Genomic DNA, 17,711 nt, shown 5'->3' with positions numbered 1-17,711 from the left:
AGGTAGGATTACAGGTATGAGCTACTGGTGCCTGACTTCTTGGTCCCCTTTTTAGCCCCCATTCTACATACACTTGTCCTTTTAAAACATTTTTTAAAATTTATTTTATCATTAAGTAGTTGAACCAAAAAGGCTACAATTCCATAGGTCAGGTTATGAGAACAATACTTCTTAACAACTGCCATCCCTTCTGTCATTCTCCCCCATTTGGTTTTGGTCTTATACTCCTAATTTTTGGGTTGGCCTTGTCCAAGATTTTCCTACCTCTGCTTCCTGAGTCTCTGGGAATACAGGCAGATGCACCACCATGTCTGGTTTACTTAGCCTCTTCTTGGAAGACTCATGGCTTGGGCCTAAGCTGCACTTGGTATGGCTCCTGGATGGGGGCAGAGTGGATATGTGCCTTGCTATAGGCCAGCTCTTTGTGCCAAACAACCACCAAACACCATCACAGAGCCGCACTTCTCTTTACTTTATATCAGAAATGAAAAAACAAACAAACTTTAAAACATTTTTGGAATGATTCCAGAGTGCCTTGGAAGGCCAAAGCAAGTGTAACTATAGCTGCTAGCATTCAAACATGGAAACTGCCCCACCCCACCCCACTTTTAACTCATGTCCCTGCAGGCTCATCTGCATTACAGATCTTCATCATCAAAGGTCTCCATGCACTTCAACATAATCATCTCCTCATCAACTGGCTCCTGCAAAACACAGGGTGGAAGGAAATTTGGGTGAAGGAAATAAATCCATGGTTGTGAATCTGAGCGGTCCTGTCTCCTAGCGACTAACACAACTACTCCCCCCATGATGAGGAGTTCAGGAATGACCTCCTCGCCAGACCCCTGTGACTTTTACCACCATCTGCTCTAAGAGTGGCTTTGGGAGTTGCGGAAACTATCTTTCAGAAGATGACTCCAGATAGTATTGTGGTTTTTTGGAAGAGGATGACATAGCTCAACCTTTTGAAAAGATGTCACATAACAGTTGTGAGTGCTTGCTACAAGTTGGGCCCTAGGATCTGGTCCCTGCTTCAGAAAGTCTATATATAGCTCTCCCTTGGAGGCCACCCCTTTGTCTCTAGGATGCCCTGGGCATCCTAGGAAGCATTAAGACTGAAACTGGTCATCCATGATGCAGGCCAGAAAGGAAGATGTACAGCAGCAATTCAGGCTACTCCATGCCAGATAGCAACAAAGGATGTGTATGTTCAGTGCCACTCCTGGGGTGATCAGGGTGAGAACTGGTAAGCCCCCCCCCCCCCGCAACACCTTTTCTGCCAACATAAAGGAGTGGGGCTGAGGTTCCACGGCATCTTGCTGTAACCTACCTCTTTTACCTGAACATCACTGCTACTGAGGTCTTTGAAAAACTCAATGATCTGCATGTACAGCTGAAACTTCTCCTGGGTATTCTCGGGATTGAAGTGAGTATACATGGAGCTGAACAGAAAGAAGCAACCGAAAATATTTACAATCCTCACTTTTCACCTCTGGTTGCCGCCATCACTCTTTACAAAATAAAATCTTGAATGACACTGTGAATTGAATACTTCTAAACAGTTAAATTCTGGAACAATCTGGAGCTCTTCTAGAAAGATCTGTCTTGCCTGTACTTAAATGACATATCTGGACCTACACAGAAAAGCAAGACAGTGGTGGTGACACTGGCTTTTGTGCCTGAAATGGCCTCTGGGACAAAGGAGCAAGATCTCTAGCTCCCAGTCAGCCTCCTACGGCAGTGCCCATAGTTCTGAGTCTGCCTCTTCCTGCAGAAGCAGCTCAAGATGCACGTTATATTGGAATTCAGTCCCATGACAGGTCCCTGAACAGTGCACATGTGTCAAGACCCTTCTGCAAGGCACCATTCCCCACGGTCTTTTAGGGACGAGAGGAGAAGCCCTGGGCATCCAGAGCCTTAAAGCATAGAGGCTGTGAGTGGAATAGGTCAGCAGGCATATTGCCCTCACTGCTTCCTGGGAAGAGGTTCCACGGGTAGTCTAGGAGCCCACTGGTAGCAAGCTGTGCCTTTTCTAGGGAAGGCAGGAAAAGAATTTTTAGTAGGATTGAAAAAAATTGTTGTTGTTGTTGTTCCATCAGCAGGGTAAGAAGTTCCAAATAATTCTTGGCAAGTATAATTTAGCAACTGAGAAGCAGAGCCTAAGTCCAGTGCAGAAATAGGAATGTCTACTTCTGGCTAGTTAACTGCCAAAAAAAAACCCTATCAAATAATAACAACAAAACCCCTTCCACACAGCTGAAAAAGCATGCACCATTACATAAGCTGTCCACGGAAAACAGAGCCTTCTGACAACCCTGCACCTCAAGGAGTGGAGGAACCATACTGCCTAGGTCACCAGGCCTAATTACAGCTGCCTGGCCTTCTGGCTCCTGGATGCCCAGCCTCCTATGGACAAGACAATGATGATTCATTTAGACCCCAGGGATGTGAATGTCATGTATACTCCCAAGGCAGAAAAACTCCCTGACTTCTTTGCAGCATTGACACCAGTACAGTGCCAAAAGGGGCTGTGCCCATGGGTCACAAGACTACAGCTCTTCATGTCACACCCAGAGGATTTCTGTCCTAGACTGTCTAGAAAAGCCCCTTGGGAATGGCTTGAGCCAAGCTGCTGCTTGTTTTCAATCTTCCCAGATGGTAGTTTGCATCTTTTCTCCCGAGTCAGCCATTCCCTCCTTTGTTTGTCTAGCAAATAAATAAATAAATAGCTCCTCTTTATAGGCTACCCAATCCACGTCATTTCATCTAACAATGGAATTGTTGCAGGGCTGTAGCTGCCCTGAGCAGGAATAAGCAGGATCAAGACACCCTGGGAAAACAGGGCAAAATGTTCTCACCACTTTGAACTGACAACCTGGTATTTCCTAACTCTGAGAACGCTTTCTCTCTGAGGATGTTGCAGACATGTCATCCCAGCACTATAGCACAATGTTTGGGGCACACCCCCCCCTCTCCCGCAAATTTCCACCGTGTTGCGTCCTTCTGAGGCTTCAGAGAAAAGACCGCAAAACATTCCAGCAGGAACTGCATGCATGCACACACACTTGCACATACATACACGCACAGTCCCGTCACACACACACACACACACACACACACACACACACATCCAATATCACAACCATGGATGTGCACTGTCATACCTACATCCATACTTGCAGTCACACACACACATCACACACACAAATATTTGCACACTCACACTTACACATGCTATCTCACACTGCTTTCCTTTACCTGGAGCTAGATGTACTTGGAATTTCATTTTTGTCTAGGAAACTTGCCACATCAAAAGCATCCTCAAAAAGGATCTGAAAGAAAGCACAGAACTTCACATGTCAGAACTAGTTGGTCAGTTCAAAGCCTGCTTGATACTGCTGGGTGGTAGGTATATAAATGGTATGCTGACAGATTCATGTAATTACGCACACACACACACACACACACACACACGCACACACACACACACACAGAGTTGATTTGACGAAACTGCTCAGGCTTTTAGTACAGATTTTCTTTCTGTTTGATCTAGGCACATGGGAGCTTTGAAGACATTGAGCCTGGCTGGTCATTCAAATCTTCCTGTTCGAGTTCTGTGGGTTGCTGGTTAACTGGCTTGGCTAGAGCTGCGATAGAGGAGAACTCTGGGTCTAGCATTAGAAGAAGAACAGAGGCCTAAGGCTGGTGGACTGAGATTGGGGTTGTTCTAAGTAGCCATCTGACTATGGCATATGTACACTAGGAGTTCCTGAGGACGTCACTCTCGGGAATTTTGATTCAGTCTGGTTACTAAACTCCACAAGTGATTCAGGAGAGAAGCAGAGAAAAGAGCCAACCATCTACAGCATGGGGAAAGCAATCAGTAACTGCAGTAGGAACGGGGCATCCAGGCAAGTCACTCCTTCTGCTAAGCCTGTAAAATGGAAGATGGGACTGAGTCTCTCTCTTGGCATTGGGCCTAATGGCTGTGAAAACTTCTAGAAGGATAGGGAGATTCCAGAACTATGTCCCCATGGTCAGAAGCCCATTGAGGCTCCTTGACTCCAAAGAGAAGACACAGGAGACCATCCCTTTGGCCATTTGGAAAGGTAAGCTGTGGTGCCCACAGATGCTAAGTGTCCTAGAAAGCACAGGGCAGGTTCAAAGAATAAAGATTTGTCTGCCCTTTGGGACAGAAGGTGAAGGCAGCAGGCAGCCTCAGCCTGTGAGGTAGCAGCATTCTCCTAAGACTCTCCTAGTTCTGGAAGAACTCTGACCTCAGAACAAGGTTACGACTAATGTCATCTGATGCTCTGCTTTGGAGAGGGTGGCTGTTCTAACTGCTCAAAAGCTGAGACGTATATGGATAGTGAGTGTCAGGGTTGCTTCATCTTCTCTGAGTGGTGGTAATGATTGCTCAGGTGGGAAATGACAGCCTCTCAGGAACTACTCTTGATTGGTCCTCATGGCATCTTCAACTGACACTCACTGGCTGAGTAGACTGCTAATCTAGCCAATGAGAGGAGAAGGAGGAGGGGTATGGTAGAAATAGGAAGAGCAGTTCTTCCTCAGGGGAAGTCTTTCCTTCTCTCCCTGGTGTAAAGGAGGAAGTATGATGGCTGTGTTGACTTAGCTGTCATTCCACAGCTACAGGGTGGGAGAGAAGGGTGAGAAACCAGTCCTAAGACGGGCAGAGCAGCGAGAAGGGAGGAATCTGAGTCCCAGGGGAGCCGTGGACGAGTCAAGACATTAACTAGTCAGGTCACTGGGAGCCAGAGGGTCCTCCTGATACAACCTAAACTTTCTCTTCCAAAGATCCATAGAAAGCCCTGGAGAAAGAGCAAAGTCTTCGGGGGTCACAGAGATGAGGCAGAGAAGAAAACCTCCTGGTGTAACTCGCATCCAAATGGCTCCTCAGGCTTGATAAGTGACCCCAGCCAAATCCAGAGGCACCCCGGGCGGAGGATGCCAGCCAACCCAGCACCTCCCACAGTCTCCCCTTCAGGTCCGCTCACCTCCTCAGGGGTAGATACCAGTGAGCAGCTGGCTCCCTGGCTGTCCACTCCGCTGTCCTTGGTGCTGTCCTCTGCATAGGTGGACTCCAGGCTGGCACCAGTGAGGCTGCTGTGCTTCTGTGTCCAAGCCTGCAGGAGGCTGGCCTTCGACTCCTCAGAGAGGATCTGCCACAGGCGGGAGATGGCCGCCGAGACAGCGGGGAGCATCACCTCCTGCGAGGAGATGATGCTATGCCATGTCAGAAGGTCCATCGTCTGCTTGTAAAAGTTGAGGTACCTGAAAGGGAAGTGGTACCTCTCTCAGACCTGGAGTCGATCCCAGGATCCCACTCATGGCCGCAGCCATGGCTGATCATACTCTAGCCCTGACTTTGGGGGGTACAGAAGCTATCTTGGGGCTATGAAGGACATGGATTTGTATTTGGGTCCCCTCCCCAAGTTTTGCCAGTATCCTGTTCCTGTTTTTATTGGGGCCTGGAAGATTCAGCTGAGGAGCGCGCCCCCGTCCATCATACCAAGGCTTCCAGAAGCCAGTATGGGGTCTTGAGTGTGGAGAAGATCATGTCAGTGGCAATCTGAGACATTTGGTCCCCATTTTTTTTCTTTGAGGTACCAGAGAAGAGTCTGAAAATAGACTTGTGGGCACATGTGTGGTGACAGGAGGGGTTTACCTATAACTAATCACTGTTGTCACTAAATACTTCATTCCCTACCCTGTCCCCCACTAAATACTTGGTCCAAATTTAAACCAATGTCTTCGCTATACAAATGTAGCTTTGAGATTATTTTGTCTAGCCCTATGGCCCATCCTATCCCAAGCTTCTCCTACATGGAAACTTCAAAGTTTCTATGATTTAAAACTTGGTTTGAGCCATACTTGGAGTCTATCATAAACACAGCTACAGTATGCAGCTACAGTGCACAGCAGGAGGTACAATGCATAGCAGACACCCCCTCCCCTCCCCAACATGTGTATGCAACAACCCCACCCAGCAGTTCACACCGCTCAAATTCCAGGAGCTCTGGGGATGTAGCAACTGGAGAAGAGGTGATGTCTATTTTTTTCTCCTCTTCTTCCTCTTCTTCCTCCTCTTCTTGTTCTTCCTCATCTTCTTCCTCAGCTTCCTCTTTCCCCACGGTGTCAGTTGGACATAAGAGGAAGGAGCCATTCTGAGGAAAATTATCTAAGATCCAGCTGGCAAAAAAAAATAAATAAAGACAGTATCATAGATGAATATCCCTACTGAACATGCACACAGAAAATATGAACACAATTCTAGCAACATTACATATAATCCATTTATATATGCTAAGGCTGAATGGCCTCTGTCTTAAGAATGGAAGGTGGCCAGTTCAGCATTTGAAAATCAACCAGTGAAATCTATAGATGATAGATTATCTCAGTAGATTAGAATTGGGAGAAATAATTGATAAAATCATAATGATTCTAAGCCAAACTAGAAATACAGAGGAACTTCCTTTACTTGAGATGTTGAAACACACTTGCATCTTGAGCCTGTCCAATAAGACAAGAAAAAGAAAACAGCTACAGAGTTTGGAAAAGAAGAAATGAAGTACCTTTGTATACTGACACTGTGATTATTTATGTAGAAAATCCCTATGAATTTACAAGGGTATGACCAGAACTAACAAAGGAACTTAACTAGATTGCAAATACACCATCAAAAGTCAGTAGTATTAGGATAACAGAGAAAAGAGCTATCACCAGGAATAGACTATTACAGGTGAGTGAATAGCAGCTTTAAGCATTGTGTATGCTCTGGGTTGTAGCAACACAGCACTGAAGGCTGCCCTGTAAGATGGCAGGCTTCCATGCTTCCTGCGTCTTACCCATTGTCTCCAGAGTACATTCTGGCATATACTTCCTTGATTTCCTCTAAGCTCTTGGCATTCCCATCATTCAGGTTGAGGGATTCTGTCAGGGAGTGGAAGGCGAGTGAGGTTTTTGGTCAAGCTGTTCCTGTCACCCTCCCAGATTCAGTTTTAAGGAGTTCACATCCCATTTTCCACCTTTCCTTCTTGGTATGAAGAGAGCACAGGACAAGCACTGGCCCACTTCCTCTCTGGACTCTCAGGGTGAGATCAGGTGCTTTCAGGAGTGCCCATTTAAGGAACTCACCAAGTTAACACAGTCTGGTGACCCCTGTCTGTTCTGCCAGACTACAATCTACCCCTAGAGGAAGGAGTATCAATCTCAATTAAAGCCCAAACACAGTGTCTGGCACATGGTAGGCCTTCAATAAGTATTTGTGTAACCTAATCTTTGTTTTAGTCTCTCTCTCTCTCTTTCTTTCTTTCTTTCCTTCCTTCCTTCCTTCCTTCTTTCTTCTCTTTCTTTCTTTCTTTCTTTCTTCCTTCCTTCCTTCCTTCCTTCTTTCCTGCTTGCTTGAACTCAGGGCCTTGACACTGTCCCTAGCTTTTTTGCTCAAAGCTGGTGCTCTACCACATGAACTATAGCTCATTTTTGGCTTTTTTAGTTGGAGAGAAAGGCCTCAAGGGCTTTGCTACCCGCGCTGCCTTTGAACTGTGATCTTAGCTCTCAGCCTCCTGAGTCAGCTAGGATTACAGGTATGAGCCACTGGTACATGGCCAAATTTATTTTTAATTTTCTCTAGAGAGCCAGCTATTACCTTTTAGCTTTAGCAAATTATCCAGCATTTGTTCCAGTCCTTGAATATAATCCTTCGCCTTATTCAGAACCTGCCACTGAGGATAGAGACAGACCACTGATGAAAACACTAGTTTTGTGGATCCCAGGAAACCCCTCCCCCCTCTAGGTGATATTTCCTCAAATGCAAAGTCTCCTCCTTGACCTCGTCAGTGAAAAGGACAGGGGGTCTGTTCCATGCACAGAAGACATGGAATCTCACATGTGCTTTAGAAATGGATCTCCACTGAAATACAGCTGCCTTCAGCAAACTATTGGTGGAGTACAAAGACGGATGACCCAGGTGAGGTAAGACGCTAAGGGCGCACCGATGGGTGAATGCATCCATTATCTACCTTGGCGCAACCTTAGGCTTGCATCCAGCCAGCCTTCTGTTCAAATGTGGTGTATCACCGGCTGGTTAGTATCTAATGCGCTATTCTCACACTATTTGTTAGCTAAATGCATATATTCTAGATGATCTGAAAAATCCTCTATCAACGCTTTTTGCTCCCCTCCCTGTGTCCTTCCCACTGTCCTCTTCATTTCCCTTCGTTTTACTTTCTTTCTTCCATCCCTCCTTTGTTTTTGTTTTTGTTTTTGTCAGTCATGGGACTTGAACTCTGGGACTGGGCACTGTCCCTCAGCTCTTCAGCTCAAGGCAAGCACTCTACTACTTGAGCCACAGCACCACTTCTGGTTTTCTGGTGGTTAATTGGAGATAAGAGTCTCACAAACTTTGCTGCCTGGGCTGGCTTTGAACTGCGATCCTCAGATTGCAGCTAGGATTACAGGCATGAGCTACCAGTGCCCGGCCCTTCCCTCTTTTCCATGTGTAACATTAGTTAAACCAAATGGCAACTACAAGCAGCACTGTGTGTTCTCTGTTAAGCTGACCACCCATATCATCAGGGGTTTCAGACATTCTTCAGAATGTCTATGCTAAGTCCCTACTTCAGGTTACCAACATTCTAACAGAGAAGGCAGGTATGGAAACAGCCAACCAACACCAGGTAAAACCCAGTAAGGACTAAGTAGAAGCAAAGGGTAGTGGAGAGTATTCCAACTAGAAGGGTCAAGAGCACTCTATGAAGCAAGATAGGGAGCAGAGTGAGCCAGGCAGAGCTTTGACATAGAGTCTCCAAGGTACAGCTAACCACATGAGTCAGGGCAGAAGGGGTGGGCGACCAGCAGGGCTCACTTAGGGTACCTTTTAGCCAGATGTGATCAGGGTGAGGAATGGGAGTGGGAGAAGGCACCAAGGCATGGGGCAGCAGTTTAAGTGTTGCAATTCTAAATTCCTAGGGATGGTGATGGTACATATAGAGGAGACTTGAGAGGAGCTGGGAGCATAGTGTTCTGCCAACACAAAGACAAGGTGACGGGAATGATGGGCCAGTGGTAGGATGGTCATCTCGAGCTCTATGAACACTCATGGAGCACTCCTAGAGCAAAGGCCCACCCCTGGGTTCTACATGTTCTGCTGAAGTAGTTCTGGGACTCAGAATGTGGAGTCAACTGGTGGCCAGAATCTTGGGCTTGTTTTTGGGGAGTGAGAAGATGATGCTCCAGCCTGTTAGGCTTACATGTTTGTGTCCTCCCAAGTATATACGTTGAAGCCTAACTCTCAAGGTGAGGGCAGCCTTTACAGGCATGTTGAAGTCACATGGGCAGAACCCTCTCGAATGGACTCCCAAGGAAGCTTGTTTATTTCTTTGACCATGGGAGGACACAACAGAAGGTGCCATCTGAAAATATATCCATAAATACATACAGAATCAGAGATATGCATATAGAGAGGGCATGCTTGTGATTGCAGAACTGTTTCAGGAGACTAAGAGAAAAGAAAAGAGACGGTTAAAATCGTTAGAGATGCCAGGTGCTGGTGACTCATGCCTGTCATTCTAGCTGTGGCTCAGGGCTACCCAGGACAGTCCATGCGTCTTTTATCTCCAGTAAACCAGCAAAAGGCCGGAAGTCAAGGTGTAGTTTAAATTGTAGCATGTCAGTCTTGAGTAGCAAAAGCCAATCAAGACTGTGAAGCTCTGAGGACAAGTCCCAGTAAACACAAACACACACACACACACACAAGTATTAGAGGGAAAGGATATTGGAATACATTGTATATCAAGATGGCATAGCAGAACTCACTGAAGACTTGAATAATAGGGAGAAGTGGAAGAAAAAAGAGCAATCAAGAGAGTAACCAGATTAATGTAATAGATACATGCATGGAATTGAATGTTTGAATTCTTTGAACAGTTAACAGATTTTTTTTGGGGGGGGGGTCCAGTTGTGGGGCCTGAACTCTGGGCCTGGGCGCTGTCCCTCAGCTCTTTCAGCTCAAGGCTAGCGCTCTGCCACTTGAGCCACAGTGCCACTTCTGGCTTTTTTCTTTTTGCTTATGTGGTGCTGAGGAGTCGAACCCAGGGCCTCATGCATGCAAGGCAAGCTCTCTACCACTGAGCCACCTTCCCAGCCCCTTAACAGATTATTTTTAAAAAGAATGACAGGATTGTAAAGTGGGGGACAGACTAGTAAGGAGGGAAGGCAAGGGAGAGGGAAAAGGAGGGTAACTATGGTCAAAGTACTTTATGCACATGTATAGAAATAGAACAAGGAAACGTGTTGAGATTGCTTTGGGTAAAGAGGGGAGGAAGGAGGAAGGAGAGCACTAGAGGGAGTGAATCTGCTCACAGTCCATTGTAAGCAAATGTGGACATGTCAAAATGAACCTCCTTTTAAATTACAGATACTAATTTAAAAAAACAACAACAACAACAAAACCAAGAAAGGTCCCATCGGTACACTGGACAATTAACCTTCACCCCACCTTGAATCTGTTGAAAACCTGAATCTAGCCATCACAGCCACCAAAGCTGTGAGCAAAATGATTTTGTTGTTTATAAATTGCCAGGCCAAGGCATTCTGTTATAGGAGCCATGTCAGACGGTGGCTCTGGTGCTCTGTACAGTTCATGTGGCCTGCTTTGGCTTTACATCCTGCTTTCAGAGGCATGGCTGGCATGCTTACTGTATCGGGGAAAGGAGAGAAAATCATCTCTGAAATTCAGTTTCTGGAATATTTTTGGCAGGCTAACTTTCTTAAGACCTTTGTACTGCGTTGAATTATGGTCCTCGCCCCAAATAACATGTAAGTCCTAACCCCTGGCACCTGTGAATATGACTTGTGGACCCCAATTTGGTGACCTATGGACAGAGAGACAGACACACATACGGAAAGATGACATGAAGACACAGGAGAACATGGTCATATGGCTGGAACAATACACCTACAAGCCAAGGATTACTGGGGAAATGTCAGAAGCACTATAATAGAGGAAAAAATAATTCCCTCCTAGAGCTGTCAGAGGAAGCGTAGCCTTGTGGATAAGCTGGTCTTGGACTGCCAGCCTTCAGAACTATATGTCATTCAATTATTGCTCGTGTAAGCCAGTTTTAGCACTGCTCTATGGCACTTTATTTTTTAAATAGCAGATCTAGAGAGATGATGAAACTGCATTACCCCATAGCTCTTATACAAGAACTCCTTTCTCCATGTGAAACCCTCCAGTAGGGTAGTCAAAGGAAGACTACAGAGAAATAGCTGGGTTCCAGGGCACTTCCTGGCTATCCCATTCAAGGTATAACAACAACAACAACAACAAAAACTTTCCAGTGAGACTCAAGTCCATGATCTGTAAACTGAGAATGATACAAATGATGGAGTTGTAGGGAACAAATGAGATTGGAATGATACTAACTTTTCAAGACTCCAGTTACACTTAGAGGGTGCGGTAAACCCCCTCACAGGCCGATGAGCAGTGATCAGTACCCTCCCTATGTGACAGATGTGGTAACTGGGGGTCAAAGGTAATGCTTCCTGTTCATTGGCTAGACAAGCAGTGTGCTCTTACCTGCTAAATCACGAGGCCAAATTCTAGGGGTGCACACGGCTTCTCTTTGACTTTACTTGTCCTTCTTGCTGTGAGGCCCTGAATGCCTGTTTTACTTTGATTGTATTACTGGTCTGTGCACACTTTTCCATTGACCATTGATGGAGATTTGGGGTCTTCATGTACCCCGTAAATGTACAGTAAACAATTCCTTCATCAGTCAACTGTTCTGAGCAGAGAAGCCTGGATGCGCTGCCTCACTGCTGGGCCCTGAGTCCCTGAGCCTGGCTTTCCTCCCCAGCCCTCCCCCTACAAGAGCAGATGGGGTCTCTTTTGAGATTCCTCCAGCTAAAAACAATAGAGACCTGCTCAAAGAGGCTCAGCAGACGCCATTGTCTAATATCCACAAAGGCCAGGGAGGAAACAGGCCAACTGGGAGCAGACACAGGACAGAAGGGTAGGCCATGGAGGAGGAAATGGGCAAGAAGGCCAAGTTGGAACAGGAATAGGACTTACTCCTGGCCTGCCATGCGAACTGGTAAGTCCTTCAACTCTGGTTCCCTCCTCTGTTATGCAAGGGTGGAAAACTACAGTTTTCAAAGGATCTCTCTTCTCTCTGGTTCCTATAATGCTCCCTCTGTTACTACAAACCGCATTCCTTCTGCCCCAACCTCCACCTTCCCAGACTTTTCCCCCCATGGTCTTCCAACGGATTAATGTATTATTGCTAATTACCAATTATAAAACTGTATGAAGAGAAAGATGTGATTAAGAAAAGGTATCTACTTAACTAGTGAGCCTTGTTGCCTAGGAGAAAGACCTGTGGGTTCACGAAAACCGAGGCATGCCCTTGTGGATTGAGTGTGTGTGTATGTGTGTGAATAGGTGTAAATGTGTGGTAGTGTTATGGTGTGTGTCTGTGCGTATGCCTGTTTTGTGTGTATATGTATATGGTGTGTCAATTGCATGCAGGTTTGTTTGCCTATGAGAGTGATAGTCACAAAGTTTCTGGCTAAACAATCTGCTCCTCCAGCCCAGACTTGCCCCCTCCTTCTTTTTTGTCGGTGGTGGGGCTTGAACTCAGGGCCTGGGCAGTGTCCCTAACATCTTTTGCTCAAGACTAATGCTCTATCACTTTGAGCCATAGCCCCACTTCTGGTTTTCTGGTGGTTTTATTGGAAATAAGAGTTTCATAGGACTTTCCTGCCTGGGCTGGCTTTGAACTGCAATCCTCAGATCTCAACTTCCTGAGTAGCTTAGGATTACAGGTGTGAGCCACCAGGGCTAGGCTTCCAGAATTGCCCTTCCATGTCAGACTGGTCTGCTGCAGGTAGACAAGGCACCCGCTCACTGACCATCCCCTAGCACAACCTCAGACATGGGCAGCAGGGCTGCCAGCTCCACGGCAGTCCTTGTCTGCCTCCGCAGCTCTTCTGTGCGTAAACGTGTCTCCTCCTCACACAGGTCCCTGTACCTTTGAGGATGTGAGGTCAGACTTGGAGTAGACAATCTTCCTTAGGTCGTTGAAGAGCATCACCAGGGTGGCTCGGTGGCGGGCCTGTGACTGGCGTCTGCGGGCCACCCGAGGCTCCAACTCCTGCCGCTTCATCACTATTTGCGGCATTGCTGAACCTTTTCCGCAGGACGCCATCATAAGCTGCAACAGAATGTCATGCTTTTCAAAAACATTGGTGAAAAAAGAAAAACAGACTGGGCTACCTTTTACTTGATAGCTCCTGAGTAAAAGGTTCTATGCCAAGGACTACAACGAATAACAGACACCAAATAAAGCACAGGTGACGCAAAATCTCTTACTGAAGTTCCATTCCTAAAATCACGAGCCCACCCATGTTAGACTTTTAATTGAGAGCGCTGGGGTTTACCCCAGGGGTTTTGTTTCTGTGATCAAGGACTGTAGCCACAGGAGGGCATCTGATTCACAGCCTGTTCCAAGATGAACAGGCCCCCCCTGTCCCCCCCCCCCCCGTTTGATCCTCCCTACCTTAAAAACGGAAAATAGTCCATCTTTGATGAGGGAAAATAGGTATGCATGAACACCCACCCACCCATCCCCACCAAGTATCTACTGTAGATTTGTTTGAAAGCAAGAAATACCTGACACTTCATAGGAAACCAGTCATGGGTTTGCCTTGTCTTGCTTCCAGCAGGTTGAAGACCATTATGTTGGCTTTTGTCACATTTGAGCTTCTAAAGCAGGAACCCTTCCTCAGGTGAGAGACATGAGGGATGAAGGCCTCTTACCTGAGCTTGCCTCCCTCTATCAAGAAAGACCTCACTCCTTCACACAGAAGAGAGATGCTCCTCACAGCCCCTCCAGCTCTTTGAGCAGAAGGCCTGCATTTTCATCACCTGTATATTCCCCGCCTGGCACGGAGGTCACTCTTCAATGCTGGGATTTTGGATGGATTAGGATGGGAAGTGTCTGCTGGGTCCACTCTTCCCTGAACTCAGTCCCGCATGACTTGGGCCAGGGTTTGCATACATTGATTTAGATCTGTTTTTTGGGGAGATAGTTGAAAATATAAGGATGCTATAGCTGGAAAAACTCAGCTTGGGTGGAGTGTGTGGAGTGTGTGTGTGTGTGTGTGTGTGTGTGTGTGTGTGTGTGTGTGTGTGTGTGTGTGTGTGTGTGTGTGTGTGTGTGTGTGTGTGTGTGTGTGTGTGTGTGTGTGCCTAAATGGGTGTATAGGTTGCAATTCTATGCCTCTCCTATAGAGGGCAGACTTTTCCATTAAATCTATGGGCAGCCAGGGCTCTCGGCCTTCACAGCTCCCACCTCAAGGAATAGGACTAGCACCAGAGGTTTGTGGCTAGCTGAAGCCATAGCTTCAACCTCATTCCATCTGCCTTAGGTGTCTCTGGGTGAGGAGCTGGGATACATTTTTCACCTTGGTGGTACTGAGTAACATGGCAGGGAGGCTAGGAAAGGGTCTTCCTGCTCTGTGAGAAGGGAGAATCAAGCCCAGTAGATGTTAAACTTATTGAGAGCTTGTCCTCCAGAAGCATTCTTTTCAAGTTCATTTTATTGATTTGAAATTTTGTTTTCTGTGGTAAAATAAAATAGAATGGAGGTCAACGGGCAGAAGAACAAACGTTTCTCTTGAAAGAATACAAGTGAGAGGGAGGGGAAAATTGGGATAGTCTTGATTTTCAAGGCTATTGAAATGCTGTTAACTTTCAGACCCTGGGGATGGAGCTCTATGCTATAGTTTTTTCTCTACCCACTCTAATTCCTTGTACAGCTGGCAGAGAATTCCTTAACATATGTCTTAAGGAGGCCCCTCCCTTGCTATTCAGGCCCTCTACCATTTAAGCCATGTCCTCAGCCCATTAGGTATTTTTTCAGATAGATTCTCTCAGTTTTAAACCTGGGCTAAGGCTCTAACTCTGGTCCTCCTATGATCTTTTGGTATCTGGAATGACTTGTACTGGCTTTAATGAGTGTGTGTGGGGGGGGGGAGGGGGTTGTTTCTCTCTCCCTCCCCAGGCTTGGCCTCACAATTCAGTCCTCCCAGTTTCTACTTCCCAGTAGCAGGAAACCTTTAATCCTTAAAAGACACAAGCCAGCTGCTGATGGCCCATGTCTGCAATCCTAGCTACTCGGGAGCCTGAGATTTAAGGATTGTGGTTCAAAGCCAGCCTGGGCAGGAAAGTCCATGAGACTCTTATCTCCAATGAACTGCTTTAAAAATGCTGGAAGTGGAGCTTGGCTCAAGTAGTAGAGAACTAGCTTTGAGCAAATTAAGTTCAGGGACAACGCCCAAGCAGTGAGTTCAAGTCTCAGGACCCTCGTGCACACACGCACACACACACATCACTTCACAAAACTTTTCATTGTGGCCTATTCTCATTAGCAAAACCTATACTAAATGAAAGTTCCAACACACTGGATGACATATTAAAAGCGCTCAGGCAGCTCCCTTTGGACTTTGTATGCATATGTAAATAGAAATCAAAGAAGAAAATGGGGATTTTTTTTTTAAAAAGAGGAACATTCAAACTGGTTCTCCACTATGTAGGAATCGAGGTGGCCTACGAGCAGTCTTAGGATACATGGGTTGGAAGCACCCTGGGAACAGGGGTGCCCATCCATCAGGGGATACGCGGGCAGGATACTCACACACTGAGGAGGCCGGCAGCAAGCCCACGACTGAGACCGAGTTCCTCTCACGGGACACCGGGAGTTAGCCCGAGTCCTGACAGCCGTGTGTCTCCCCTTGCCTGACTCTGGAGTGAAGCGTGGGGTTCCTGTTCCCCCCCCCCCCCCCCCCCCCCGCACGAGATGAACCTGACACCTCTGCACAGGGTGCGAACCAATCATCACCATCTCTGCGCCCCTCAGCCAATGGGATGCGAGGTGGCCGGCCAATGGGAGTCGAGCAGTGGACAGACCAGCCGCAAGTTTTCCCGAGGGATGCAGCCTAGGGTAGCCGCCAGGGCGAGGGCAGGGCAAGGGCAGGGCAGGGCGGGCATGACCTTTTCACCTTCTCACCTTCCCGCCTTGCCACTCGCCCGGGTTTCTCATCCTGAGGTGATGCCGCTGGCTCTATCAGACAGGCTCATCCTGAGGGTGGGAGGAAAGGTGGCACCCTGGACAGAGCGCCGCACAGGTCATAGGGAAAGAAGAAATGCAAGAGGGAGGACTAAGAAACGGCCTTTCAAAAGCTCAGATGGAAGAAAACATGCTTTAGAAAATTCGTTTCCTTCCTTGTGCTCTTGCCCTTAAGCTTCTTGTTTTTTACTAGTATCCCTAATATCCAAAAATATTTCATTTGAACGGGACCCCACCATTCCAGCTGTAGCTCAGCAGGACCAGGACTGGCCTGTATATTTGCTCAACAAATACACCAGCCCGGGGGGAAGCCTCTCCTTGCTGGAGTCTAACCTGAGGTGAGCATCCCATCCCCTCCCCACTCCCTCCCCATGCCCCATGGCTCCTGCTGCCACAGAGCACACACCTCACTCACAGTGCTGATAGATGAGCCCCTATGCAACCCTGCAGTGAGGTGCCTTAAATTTGAGTCTGAAGCACTCACAGACAGTCTTGCAAAGAATTTTGTTGGAATGATAAATAATGCATTATATATAACAATCCTGTCACACACAAAAAGAAAACAACTGTCTAGTTGGGTGCTGCCTACAATCCCAGCTACCCAGGAGACTGAGATCTGAGGATCGCCACTGGAATCCAGTCTAGGCAAAAAAGTCCATGAGACTTTTATCTCCAATTAACTACCAACCACCCCCACCCCCCAAAAAACCCCAAACTGGAAGTGGAGCTGTGGCTCAAGTGGAAAAGCACTAACCTTGAGCATAAAACATTCAGGGACAGCACCTAGGCCCCAAGTTCAAGCCCTAAGACTGGCACCAACACCAACAACAATAACAATATCAACAAAAACCTGTCTAGTAGGAGTCACTTCTCTCCTTGGAGGAAAATGTAAAATGTACATTCCCTCAGCTGAGCATGATGGCACATTCTGGTTACTCCAATAACTCCTCAGAAGCCAGACAGAAGAGGATCAAGAGTTTTTTTTATATCAGTCCGTGCAAAATTAGTGAGACCTTGTCTCAAAAAATTAAATACAGCCGGGTGCCGGTGGTTCATACCTGTAATCCTAGCTACTCAGAAGGCTGAGATCTGAGAGTCATGGTTCAAAGCCAGCCCAGGCAAGAAAGTCCCTGAGACTCTTATCTCCAATAAACCACTCAGAAAACCCGAAGTGGCACTATGGTTCAACTGGTAGAGTGATCACCTTGAGCTGAAGAGCTAAAGGACAGCACCCAGGCCCAGAGTTCATGCCCCATAACTGACCAAAAAAAAAAAAATACAGACAAAAGATTTTGAGACATAGCTGAAATGTTGCCCTGGGTTCAAATCCCCGTCACCCCCAGTAAAACACACACACAGACACACACATACACACACACACACACACACACACAAAGTAAACAGATATTAATTTCTCTTTCAAATTTTGACACTGTCCCTTACAACTCTCTCAGGCAGCCTTTGAATCAGGGCCTCTCAGCTCCTTGAGAGCTTCTTGTTCCTCCATTCTCCCTCTGCTCCTGGCTCACTATTCGCCACTAGCCCCAGCAGCAGCATCCC

The 17,711-nt window shown here is 46.9% G+C and overlaps 1 protein-coding gene across 1 annotated transcript; it reads right to left on the bottom strand.

Annotated features, from left to right (window-relative positions):
* Window positions 1-617: 617 nt before the first annotated feature.
* Window positions 618-16,072, bottom strand: Stra8 (stimulated by retinoic acid 8). The gene is made up of 9 exons (XM_042670124.1): window positions 15,992-16,072; window positions 13,053-13,235; window positions 7,667-7,742; window positions 6,867-6,951; window positions 6,019-6,210; window positions 5,016-5,292; window positions 3,259-3,332; window positions 1,331-1,442; window positions 618-704 (listed from the first exon to the last, which is right to left on the bottom strand). The coding sequence occupies exons 1-9, from the start codon at window positions 16,070-16,072 to the stop codon at window positions 639-641; spliced, it is 1,146 nt and encodes a 381-aa protein (XP_042526058.1). The 3' UTR covers window positions 618-638.
* Window positions 16,073-17,711: the final 1,639 nt, after the last annotated feature.

Source organism: Dipodomys spectabilis, unplaced genomic scaffold, assembly GCF_019054845.1.
Source record: "Dipodomys spectabilis isolate Male_0828 unplaced genomic scaffold, ASM1905484v1 ptg000519l, whole genome shotgun sequence".
NCBI lineage: Eukaryota > Metazoa > Chordata > Mammalia > Rodentia > Heteromyidae > Dipodomys > Dipodomys spectabilis.
This window is presented reverse-complemented; position numbering and strand designations above follow the sequence as displayed.

Bases quoted from the DNA above. Each gene is read 5' to 3' on its own strand.
- Stra8 (XM_042670124.1), bottom strand. From the start codon at position 16,072: ATGCCCGCCCTGCCCTGCCCTTGCCCTGCCCTCGCCCTGGCGGCTACC. The intron at 13,236-15,991 runs GTCTGTCCACTG...ATTCTGTTGCAG, and splicing joins CTCGGGAAAACTTGCGGCTG to CTTATGATGGCGTCCTGCGG. The intron at 6,211-6,866 runs GTAAGACGCAGG...TTTTTTTGCCAG, and splicing joins ATGTACTCTGGAGACAATGG to CTGGATCTTAGATAATTTTC.